Source organism: Plectropomus leopardus, chromosome 2, assembly GCF_008729295.1.
Source record: "Plectropomus leopardus isolate mb chromosome 2, YSFRI_Pleo_2.0, whole genome shotgun sequence".
In the NCBI taxonomy this organism is placed as follows: Eukaryota; Metazoa; Chordata; class Actinopteri; order Perciformes; family Serranidae; genus Plectropomus; species Plectropomus leopardus.
The window spans coordinates 13,448,964-13,462,072 of record NC_056464.1 but is presented as its reverse complement, the minus strand read 5'-3'; the positions used below and the strand labels follow the sequence as shown (position 1 = coordinate 13,462,072).

The 13,109-nt window shown below is 41.5% G+C and overlaps 1 protein-coding gene across 4 annotated transcripts in view; it reads right to left on the bottom strand.

Moving 5' to 3' along the window:
• Positions 1–13,109, bottom strand: part of LOC121954181 (plexin-A1-like) — a 230,490-nt gene that overhangs the window by 46,304 nt on the left and 171,077 nt on the right. For all 4 annotated transcript variants that reach the window (XM_042501521.1, XM_042501533.1, XM_042501523.1 and 1 more), the window contains exons 11-12: positions 7,971–8,067; positions 5,324–5,514 (exon numbers count right to left, since the gene is read on the bottom strand). In XM_042501521.1, the coding sequence (XP_042357455.1) occupies positions 5,324–5,514; positions 7,971–8,067 (288 nt within the window). The remainder of the gene's footprint in view (positions 1–5,323; positions 5,515–7,970; positions 8,068–13,109) is intronic.

Here is a 13,109-nt window from a genome sequence, read left to right as displayed (position 1 = left end):
TCAGGACACCACTAACAGAAACACACAATGGGAACAAAGCCCAGTGTCATGCAGGCCGGAGCTGAAATGCCACAGTAATATAATTAAGGAGTGTTTTCCATCTTACACCAACTAGACTTCTGATGAACATCCCTCCTCCTTCCCTCGCCCTTTCCCTCTTCCTCTCTGGACTTGTGTCTTTTTAATTCACTCTCTGTCTCTTTGTCTGAGGGCCTGAATGCATATATTTTAGCTGGAGACAAAAGAGTGAGTGGCACGCTGTGGTGCACCAGTCAGAATCTTCAGATATGGTAATCAAATCTCTCTTTCTCTATAAGCTCTTGCTTATCAAAACACACACTCACACACAAGTTGTTACATCCACAACTCAACAACACAAACAAAAAGCCCTTTTTGATAAAAGCCATCAGCCTAAACACTCGCTCTATTCTCTTCTGGCCGTTGTGGCGCTTCACACCCATTCAAATTCCTTTTTTTTCCTCTTCGTCTCCGACTTGTCCCGTTGTGTCAGAGGCTTTGTGTGAGGCCTATTGTGGCCAGGCTGAGCGGCAGCGCACAGATAGCATCTGCTAGTTATAGGAACATGAGGAGGAGGAGGAAGAAGGGGGAAGCAGGGGACATGGAGAGAGATGATCTGAACATGGTGTAAGGTTTTCTGAAGTCTATCCATTGCATGAGAGATTCTCCACGAACAAAAACTGTCTTTGCCACTAAATGTTTACATGTGACTTCATAAAAAAAATGATAATTGATTATGTAAATCCTTATAAACATAAAGAAAAAAAACTATGACCGAAGTCAAAATCACACTGGGGCCAATTATATTACTGTAGCCAAACTTTGAGGGCATGTTCAGATGGCAAGATTATTAAATAAAGTAAATGAGCTTGATCCAGTTGCAAAATTACCTTTATGAGTAATAATTACTCAGAATTGGCTTGCTTCATTACGTCTCTCAATGCTGTAACAGTAAGACTTGTTGTTAAGCTTTAAAAAACAACAGGCGAATCACAGAGGCAGGTTCAATACAGGCCTCTAAAGAGGAAGACATCTTTCTTGATGCTGGTTGACAGAAGGAGGAAGGAAGAGACAGAAGGACAGGATAGATGAAGGACGATGTAAAGGGGAAGGGGAGCAGGAAAGAAAGGGAGAGTGAAAAGGGTTGAGGGGTTGAAAATGTAAAGAAAATGACAAGAAAATAGAGAGATATAAAGACGTGGCTAAAGCAAAAATTGGCGCTTAATAATATCATATGAGGGAGGAACGGTTGACCTCTCGCAAGTATACAAGCTGTGTAAATGTACAAAAACTTGCACACTGACAATTTTCCAAGCAATGTCAGAAAGTTTTTACAACAAAAAACACTTTCTCATACATAAAATATCACAAAGAAGCAAGACAAAAAAAACACACAGAGCACGGAAGTGTGCCACACGCTTAGACACCAGAAAAAATGCAAACCCCCACGCATACACACATACTGGCATGGCCTGTGTTGTTTTAATTGGTTTCTAAGGGCTAGCTGTAATGCTCTTCCTGTCCCCTAGGAGAAGGCAGGCAGGAGATGATGGATGATGGAGGGCCAGGCAGCATCCAAGGCCAGTACTAGGACACTGCTGCACAACACTGGGACACAGTGCCAGACGGAGAGTGTGTATGTTTGTCACGGTCTGTGTTGCTGTGATTTTGAAGATATTATGCAAACCATACATTGTAGCTTATTTTATCACAGATTTTTAACATTTTAATCAAACATTTTAATCTAAATGTAGTCTTCTCAGAGTGTGTGTGTGCCCCTGTGGGAGTGTTTTTTGCTTGTGTGAGTGTGTTTGCTTTTCACACACACACACACACACACACACACACACACACACAGAGTGTGTTTTGCTTGTTGTGAAAGTAGAACTAATTAATCTTAGTGCACAATGTCAGTGCAGAGAGAGAAAAAATGCAGCACAATAAAAATAGCACTTTAACAGCCTAACAGGCAAATTCTTGGTCTAAAACCAATCATTTACAGCCTAAAACATCAATTGCTGTGTTTGGAGAACAGCGCTTAGGTGCCAGAGTCATTAGTGGAACCGTACCCAACTGCACACTATTGAACAACGTCAAATGGGCAATAGCACACTTGGAAATGACAAAAATTGGTTTAATGCTTCCTGCTCTGAAAGCTCTGGATAGCTGTGTGTGTGTATGATATATATCTGTATGTTGTGTGCATGTGTGTGCTTTCACACTCCCTCTTCGATAGTGTTTCCGTCCTGGTCGAACACACATTCTCCGGTCCAAATGAAATTAGCGGCTAATCTTTCAGCTAATGGCCACATAGCAGCTAACATGCTGCAAAAAAATGAACAAAGCAGCCTGAATGAGAGAAAAAAGAAATGTTTCAAAAAAGGGAGCATCAAACATGGAAAAAGGGATTTGGCCAAACAGAGGGTAAGAAGTGGAGTAATATTCAATTTGTGTGGCGGATGTGATGCTCTTTGGGAGAACTAAAGAATGAAATGGCAGAAGAAAAGGGAGATATTTTCTTTGTCGCCTGCGGATGTTCTTTTGGCATTAAATGTCACACTGTAAATGTCAAAGGTGGAGAGGAGAGGTGAGGCTGGCAGTGCAGCGCAGCTCGGCTCAGCTCAGTGATAACGCCTCCTCCAGTGTCTCCCTCTTCTTCTATTCTTCTTTGTCTCTCCTGGATTTTCAAACCTGCCGTACGTTTCTCCTCCTGCTGTTTTTGAAGCTCTTCTACGCCCTCTTTTTGACTGCCACCAACATCTTGCCCTGAGGCCAGGATTTACTCTTCAAAATGCATGCAGCAGCACATGCTAGCACGCACACACACACACACACACACACACAAACACACACCTACACCCCTTCACACACACTCACCACCATCTCTGTCTCTCATACATACACACTTACAAAACCCAATTGCCTCTGTATGCTTGTTTCAAAGAGATAACTGAAGCGAGCAAGAAGAGAGAGAGAGCATTAGCGAACGGATTTATCTATGTGCCAGTGCCCCAATTATCCAATATCTCCATTACGCATTCAGAGAGACGAACCCGTGTCACATAGGAAATGTACTGAGGGCTCCAGCCATACAAAGACTGCATCAGTGAAATGGGCATGCATTATAAACCATACATATATTTCACACTCGTTGAAGAAGAGAAAAATGGCACTCGTATTGACTGAGATGACGATTCTTCTTATTTGAAATTCAATTTAAAAAAAAAGAATAGTAGTTTTAAAAGCAAAATGTTGAGACACTTCTTTCACGGTGGTGTGTGGCTTTCAAACCGAGCTCCGTGTGTGATTGTGAGAGCGTACATGTGTGTGTCAATCCCCAGTGGCGAGCTGTAGGAACAGTGACCCGGGTCATAGTCAGACGAGGACCACCGCAACGGATACCGATGATAACAGATGGGTACGCCGTGGTGTTTAGACGCCTTAGCTCACCCAGCCTGTCAGATGCACGCATGCACATACACATTCTGCGCCCATGGTGGGACACAATTAGCACACTTAGATATTCTCTGTTTCTTTGTCACCCTCCTGCACGCAAACACTCCAGACTACCACTCTCTCTGCCTCCTCAGGTGTGTGTGTGTGTGTGTGTGTGTGTGTGTGTGTGTGTGTGTGAAGCCATCATCTCTAATCATGTCGGTATGTTCAGTCTTGGGGTGTGTGAACTGCCTCCTCCTGGCCAGCCCATCTGTGTTGTGGTTGCAGTCATGGTGATGCCTTGTAAGTTGTTTATCCTCCCTGCCGCCTCGCCTCCTGTGACGTCCCCTTCATTTGCTGAGGCCAAACAATGACGCAGCACAGGTAGGGATTTCTAATCCCTTCTCTCGGAAAACTTACTTTTACTAATGAGCTGACTTCAGCAATCCTCTGATTTGCATCAAAAGGCGAGGCTTCAGTTTCAAAGTCTGCCAAACAAGAGGTAATCACAACCCTGTTACAAAGGGCATATTGTCGCTTGAGCCCCCTCCCACCTGACCCCTGCCCTAAAAAACCCTGACTTGTTTGTTGTTTAGGAGGTCGAGTTGCTGGGCAACACACACCACATAGCAAGCTGATGAGTCTGCTTAGACTCTAGCAGTGGTAAAACAAGAGTTTGTTCTTTAACTTGGATTCTGCAGCTCCATGTAATGTTGATTTTAGAGTGGGCTGCTCCCTGGCCTCACAGACCCTGGAGTGTGATACTGTGTGGCGATGGCGTCAGTTAACATTTTTGGCAAAAAAAAGAGAGTTTCATGAGGTTTTACCTTTAACATGTGCATAAATAAAATCAACTTCTTGTCATTTATTTTTAACTTAGGTATAAATTCTGGATGCCAACAATTACCACCATGTGGTTTTATGCCTTTGTGCCCTTACAGTTTATATCCATGTCTGTGAAAACACTGATGCTTCAAACACATCTTCTCTCCGGCAGCATAGAAGATCTATACAATCAGCACAGTTTCAAGGTGGACACCCAAGATTAGTGTCACCAATTCAGTATCTGACCAAATGTCTCCCCTTCTGTTGCTGAGTTATGATGTTGAGTAGTAATGGCAAGAAAACTGTTGTAGAACATGTCCAATTGGACATTTGTGCCATATTTGAAGAACTCTCTGGAGGCCATCTTGAGATATTGCGTTTATGACAATGAGACAAACACAAGGTCACAGTGACCTTGGACCACCACATTCTAATCAATTCATTATTCATCAAATGAATGTTTGTTTCTACTTTGAAGAAATTCCCTCAAGGTTTTCTTGAGATATAGCATTCACAAGAGTGAGACAGACGCAAGGTCTCAGTGACCTTGACCTTTGACAACCAAAACCTAATAAATTCATGTTCGAGTCCAAGTAAGCGTTTGCACTAAATTTGAAAAAATTCCCTCCCAATATTCTAGAGATATCACATTCACAGAAATGTGACAGACAAGTTCACGGTAACCTTGACCTTTCACAACTAAAATCTGAATCAGTTCAGCCTTGAGTCCAAGTATGGGGACGGACAGACGTACTCATGGACAATCCAAAACCAAAATGCCTCCGGCCATAGCTATCACCAGCACAGAGGCATAAAAACAATAATATAGCTCTGGGAGGTTCCTCGTGTTTGCCAAACACTGCCTGCATTAGGGAGCATGTTGTTGAGTGGTGAGCACTTAACACTTCTATACAATTTAGAGAAGCGCGTGTGTGTAGGTGCAGTTACCATTGTGTTGCATTGCTGAGCTGTAGGAGCGTACTGAGCTGCTATATGGTGTTTGTGTGATCACTGATGAGCATGTGTCATTACTATCATGGCTTACCTTGGTGATCTTGGGGTGAGCGCAGCGGCTGTTTCCTGTGGTGGCATGCATCCAAGTGCTGTCTGGAGGAGTACACTCCTGCCTCAGGGAGCACTTTTTCTCCTGTACGCACCAGCCGCACTCAAATCTGGGGTTTGCCTTCAGACACATCCCACAGCTGTCCCTCAGGGCATAGCACTTATACAGGTGCGCTGGTGAGGAGAAGAGGAAGAAAGAGACAGAAAATGATGCAATGAGGACTTTTTTTTGGAGCAAATGAGGCTAGGGAGAGAAAAAAGTTACCTCACCGTGATTACAGTTTGTTAAAGCTGTTACAAGCCAAGTAAGTAGAGAAACAACCTGAGGGGTTGAGCAGTCAGAAAATCAACAAAATACTTCTATTTTAAGTTTCTCAACTTCCACACAAGAATTCCAAAACTTCTTCAATGTCACTGAGACTAAGTTGAGTTAAGGCACTATTTCCCAGCGGCCTCAGGAATTGTACAGCAAAATCTTTTTTTTTTTCTCTCTCTCTCTGCTATTCCATCCCCAAATCCCATTGGTCATGGAGCAGCTTTAAAGCAACCCTGTACCAATTACTGGCTGCTAAATGACTCCTCTCTAATTACATTAACATATCAGTATTTAAGACAAGCGAGCATCACTCACACGCCACCAGATGATTATCATGATTGAGAAATCGGGATGGGGGTTGGCAGTGAAGAGAGACAGACAGAAAGTGAAGGGGAGACTTCTTCTGGCTGTGGGTCGCCTGCAGTTGCACTTGAGGAGATTTACACTTGAGATAACACACAATGCATAGACACTGATGCATGCCGATGATGTTGTGTGCTGTCTATACTGCTGCATCTAAAAGATGTCATTTAGAAACACTTTGTCTCTGGAAGAACCATCGACTGTCAAAGCATTTTACGTTGCTTCCATGAATATAAACACCTCATTTCTCTGGTTTAAAGCGAGGTCCCCATATTCATACACATACAGGTATGTCTTGTATATGTTACAAACACATCCATAAAATAGTCAGAGACAAGAGCCTGAAAAATGTGTGAAATGTGAGACTTCAACAGCTTGCTTGGTACACTGAGACTTCAGGGAGTGACATCAATAAATGGAACGAAGTGACTCTGTGGTGTTACCTTACATTACTGACAAAATGGCAATGATCACTGCTTCACACGCTTTGGAGAGGTAACATCTTCTAATCTGAAATACCACACAAATCCCAGCTCCTCGCCGCGTCTTCAGCAATCAAAGAGGAACAAACAGGACCAGACAATGCAGCTGCTTCTGTTGTACACAATTTCTTGTGCATGTCTTCAACAGGCCATATCGAACGCAGTGGTAGCTGCAGATGATGTTACTTTACCTCACAGCAGGGGAATAATGTTACAGACCCCTGCTGTGCTTTACAGGCCACAACAATTATGGAGACAGCACTATAAAGACTGTCCTCCCAGTAATTATATCCAACAGACATAATCTCATTGTCTTCTTGCACTGTGGTGCATTGAGTATGTGTATGTGTTTAATCATTACCCTCATGGTACTTTGTTTGGGAAGAGAAGCGTACTTATACAATAGTGTGGATAATATAATAGTGTGTAAAAAAAAGAACATACAGTGCCCTATATATTATAATAATAATACCTGTCAGTGGGAACATCTGGAAGCTTGCACAATAGGAGTGCAAGAATATATCCTTCAGGTGTGATAAATTATGATACAAGAATGTGACAGTGTGCATTGTGGAGCTGGAAAATGAGTTGCAAAACAAAAAAAAATGTGATGAATAAAAGCTTTATCAGTTGACCATGTTTTTTGCTCATTTTATAACTAACTAAAGCATTCTGCACAGTCCACGTGTATTCATCAATGAGCCTGATTGTACTTATAGACCACTAACATCCTAACAAATAGTTGAAGTATAACTTAAAACGATAACACCAGACAAAACACACCCATATGGATAGTTTGACAAAACAATCTTACCTCTGTTTGTTTTGTCAAACTACTGTTTCCAAGGTCAAGAATCAGCTCATTTACAACCATTCTCAGTTGGTGATTATCAGTGACAGAAAATCAATAATTAATCAATTTTTTCAAGTTTCAGTGTGGGGAAAGTTACAATGACTTGAGCTGCCTTCTGAATCAACATTGTGATGAATGAATCTTGCCAAGCGTTTTTCTTTTTGGTTTGTTTTTTTTTTTAACTTCTTTCTTACCCCCACTGTCAGTGTAAAATCTGATTTTGAAATGTGTTAAAAAGCTCTGATTTTTCCATCTTAGCATTCCACCTATTGGCCCAATCACTTTGCATAATGCAAAAACTGTGTCCACCCTTGTTCAACAAATTCACATTTAATGCTCCATTGCAGAGAAAATGTTGGTGTCTAAATTGATCATTTGAACACTGGTTTACACTCAAAACTGGGAGTTCACACTTGGCACACGGAGGAAGTTTCAGCTGGATTCAATCTGCACTCCTCACAGATGCCACTAAATCCTTCACACTGCTCCTTTAATAATGACACCCTCCCCTGGAGGATACCAAGCAAGTCTTTTGGAGACTAATAGAATTTGTTCATGCAGATTGAATACCTCGAGCCAATAAGGGTCGATACTGTGTGACACCACATTAACTCACCTTTGATGTTGTAGGGGTTGTCGATGACAAAGTTTCCGTTCCAAACCACGGACAAATCCACTGGCAGGTCACTGATGTCATTGCCCTCATAGGTGTACTGAAATGCAAAACAACAACATCGAGATTAGCATTCATAGTCACAAATTCATAGTCACGTATTGGTACCTAAAACAGTAATTTCCTTATACCAATAACATAATTGTAAGACATACTCTGTCTAATATTAAATTAGTAAAAGAGAAATCTGCCAATCCACAGAGCAAGCTCAGTTCTGCTCGTGGCTGGTAGTAATGTCATACCCTGCAGTGCTCACACAGTTGAAGGGCCATAAAAATGACTGATGAGAGACAGGCTATATTGTGATTTTAACACGCAGCACATCCGCCGCTGCCTGGCAGAGCGCAGAGTTGATTAAGAGATTGGAATCCCCATCACTGTATGACTCATTCCATTCCAGTGATGAATGAAAAGCCTAATATATCTCCAACAATAATATTCTCATCTAATTTCATTTTTGCATCCTGAACTAATAAGAGTTGAAATGTAATTGACTCGTCGTCGGCATAATCAGTTTTATGGAATCGCTTTAAATGAGACAACAAGCTTCAAACGCGGCGGTGTGATGGCACTGTGTTAACTGGAGGAATAACGGAGAAAGAGCTCCTGTGAGACTCCTCCCAAACTCCGAACAAATAAATTATCAGCCACGATTATCACCAGTAAATAAAATGCAGCTTTGGATGTTACATCACCCCCTCACCCCCCCACCCGCTCCCAAACACAGAGGTAAACACACAATGATGTGAAAATACTCATTCATCAAGAACCCCGCATCCCCCAGTCTAACAGACATTCTGCATTATTAACTACTTTATTCATTAGTTTCCTTCGATATAACATAAAACAGATGCTAGATAGCAGGAGACTGAGAGTGGGTAAGACTTGAGATAGTCCATGTTAACCTAATGCCTCTGTCAGTCAAAGGCTGTCCAGTCACTCTCACTACCACTGGTATGGTCACTATCTGCGATGGCCTCGGGCTGAGAGATATCAGGACTATTCTCTTCTAGTGGAGTGGTGATAAAATCCATTGTGAAAGCCCCGAGCCTGAGGCTATGGGGCCCTCACAGATTGAATCTTGCTACAACTTCACCACTATGTGATATCACCCACTCCAATGTTACACTGTTGGATTTATCTTGACATCTGTAATAATAGTGAATCAGAATGTATTTGAGTGGGAAAGTACCACAAAATGTGCATAGAGAAGATAAATAAAATGAGAGGACGCAGCAATGTCACAATGTGCGAATGGCTGATTAATTCATTCTTCACTTTTTTAGCGACTGGATGATTTACACGCTGCGTGCCCCTAAGGCGGAGATGCTGATATCCAAATGAAGGAAGATGTCACCATGTATCTCAGAAGAACTACTACTTTGCTCTGGGAGTTTATTTTAAGGTGGAATTCTTTAAAAATGTGTTTTCGGGCACATTTTGGTGCTCTAAGTTATTTAGTAGCCATGAACTATTGAAGAGGAAACTTTTACCCCTGAGTAACTCCACCTGGGAGCTGGCCTGCAGAACACCCAACTAGAAAACTTTAACAGAAAGTTTTATTAATATATGTCAAGCTTTCTGGCTTTACACTGCACCACTATACTATAGCAAGATCTTCATTGTGCAAAAAAAAATATTGGTCATTTCATTGGTTAGTTGAGTGGCCAAAAGATAACTGACAGCTGTTTTTATCGACTCATCTTTCAAGGAAATTTGAATATATTAATATGTGTATATAGCAGCTGATGTTTATATAAATCCCATGTTTATGTTCACATTTGTTTAGCTTTTTTGTCCTTGTTTTAACTATGTCTATTTCTGTGTATGTGCATAGAGAAGACAAAAAAACCCTGAAACAGTTTCCATGTATGTGCATTCACGTATTTGGCCATTAGAGCTGATCCTGATTCTTCATTCCAAAACTAGTGAAAAACCCTTAGCTTCCATGGGAGGATTTGCTGCCTCTCTTTTACGTTTACAGTATATTAGTAAAATGAACATCTTTGGGCTTTGTTCTCAACAAGGTGTTTGAAGACATCACATTGGGCTCTGGGAAGTTGCAATGGTCCTTTTTTTCACTTCAGCTAGGGCTGTTATGGAGGAAATCAAATGTCACAATATTTTTTAACAAATACCTCAATACATATATTGCAACAATACTTTTGGTGCTTTCGTAAATATTTTAAAAAATGAAATTTTTGATTAATAATCATCAGTAATCTTGATATAATCAGGAGCAGATTATCAGACACTAGGTCCCTGGACATGGATATGCAAGAGGTAAAATGACTTAGTGGCTAAAGGCAAAATATAGAACAGTTAGAACAGTCTATTAAGTTTAGTAAATTACATTACTTTACTGTAATGCAGCCTTTAAAACCAGGAAAAGACAACACTTTCAATATTACAATGTCCAAATTCTAAAATAATATCTATCCCCACATCACTATCCACATAATAGACATATTCCAAGTCAGCAGACATAGATCTTCATGACTATTTTGTGTGAGAAGAACTTCTGTTTTAAGACCAGTGAACCTGGTATCTTAGGAGAATCAGTACAGCAGGCGTGCTGAAGTTACTACGGTGCAGTCATTTAGGAAGGGAAAGGTAAGTTTGAGGGTGGCAAGAAAAGGACAGTCTGAAAAGTGACAATAATACTGGACGGAGTGCAGGATAGTGCAAAAATAAAAGGGGAGAAGCGACAAGAGATGATGACTGGAAAATGTTTGGAATGGCTGATGGGTCGGAAAAGATGGAGGTCGAGTGAGCACGGAGAATTGGAGAGCAGGGAGCAAAAAAAAAAAAAGAAAGAAAGAAAAGATGGTGAAAAGAAGGATGAAGGAAGTGTGGAGGGAAAATGGGTGGAGGGAGGATGATCCAGCAGCAAGGGTGAAGGAGAAATAGCGAGGGCGAGATGGATAGAGAGAGGTGATTGTGTGTTATTCTGTGGACACCATTAATTTACACATGGAATAAGAGGCCGTGGCTGGCCTGGAAGCGCCTGAGCTGGTGGGGGCTAAAGTGAAATTGGCATTTTCAATTTGTTCCCTGACATGTCTGCCTTGGTCTTTTCACACGTTCCTCTGCCTCACCCTCTCTCACTATCCCCCATCCCCTCTTTTCCGCTCTCTCTCTCTCTCTCGCTCATTATTCCTCCTCCCCCATCAGTCTCAGTCGCACTTTCTCTCCCCTACCTCCATTCCCCAGAACGCCCACACTCAAACAAGGAAATATGAAGCAGATTCCTTTATCGCATATACCAAACATGTCCGGAGAAGCACATGTGCACACTGTACTATAAATATGCATTCTGCACACGGGACACTTTCCAAGAGACGGATGCCAGCGAATGCATCAAAGATGGATCGCTCGGTCTATACAGGAAATAAAAAATGATAAATAAAAGCACATGAAAGCACAGGAAGATAAGACATTCACACAACAACACATGTTTGGGATGTCAGCTATTATTTCTCTTTGCTCAAGTCCGAGCTTATGAACTTCATTTTTTTCTCCCCTCCTCCCCCAAGAGACCACCCAGTCTGCCTGGGAACAACAGCACTTCCTCACCGGGTAGAGATGGAGAGAACATGTGAGTGTGTGCATATTCATGCAAAAGAATGAGAAAAGGAAGAGGGAAAGTAAAGGACATGCACAGCGGCAATGCACAGACAACATGTGGACATGGAGAAAGTGAGGGGAGAAAAACAGATGAGACAGATGTGATAAAACATGGACTGAAGGTACAGTGAAGGAGTGAGGGAGAGAGAAAAAGAGACAGACAGAGCAGTAAAAAGAGGGGTGTTACCCAGCGAAGGGCAGCTTCACATTTGGCAATTGTTTAAGTGTTTCAAACTTTGCCACCAATCTTGATATAAGAACACTAGAAAACAAGAAGCTTCACACATTCACACTTGTCTCAGACTTGTCAAAACTGGAAGTGGTCAAAAACCAAAACGGTAGCAGCAGTAAATCTCCATTAAGCTATATCTTATGTAAACACTAAATAAAGAGGGAGAAAAGTTTGCTAATTGTTTCAGTTGGCCTGAATAACAAAATCTAAATGCCAGCTCGTATAAAATTTTAGACAGCCTTTCTTAAAACAGGTGGCCAGTCTAGCCAAAACCACTGACTGTATAAAAAGAGTGGACAGAACCACTGTGACGTCACCCATTGGTTTGTGGACTACTGTTTTGAAGCCTCAAGTTTGAGACGTGTATAGCTGCAGCCACATTCTGTTTGGAGGCTGCAAACCGCGACCACCACTACAACACAAACCCAACATGGCGGCTGTTATTTAAAGCCTGCTACAGCATGACATCGTAGTGAAGAAATATGAGGCCAAACGTAGCAATGATCCACTTTCTAATTCCTTATACACAATGATTTGCCTTATGAGTCGCATTAAGTAAACCTTACCCTAACACTAAACGTAACCCCCTCTCTTTCAGCTTAACACTTCATAGCAAGCTAAATGCTAACTTTGCAGTTGCTTCCGGGCTTCAGCTCCTAAACCGAGGGGTTCAGGGGACTGATCGTGGCCTGATTGTGTAGGAATAGTGGGCAAGTCATGAAGCTGTTGGGAAAGTCATGTAGCTGTGCAAGCCACAGCTGTATCTACTTGTCGAGTGTGGCATTTTGCCATCTTGGATTTTTGGAGCCAGAGATGTACACCTCTGGCTCCAAAAATCCAAGATGGATTTTAAGGAGAGTGTGGAGCTATGGAGGAGTGATGAGTAGATCTGAAAAAGAGCCAGCAGCATGTCACTTAAAGCAGCCACACCCTTAATTATGCATTACTTTAAACTGAGTCATACAAAACTTCATCCTTTATACACTTGTAATGAATGTTGATATTAGCTATAGAGACCAAACATTTTTTGTTTTCGTTTGGTCCATAATGACTGTGTACATTATGGATGTGAAAAAAAAAATCTACACAGCATAGTATCATGATATTTTTTGGGTGGCAATATCATATCAATAAACACATGCCCAGTTGCAATTTTGTTATTATATAAAATATTATTATTACAAATACAAATGCAACTTTTGGTAGCCTACTGAAATATTAAA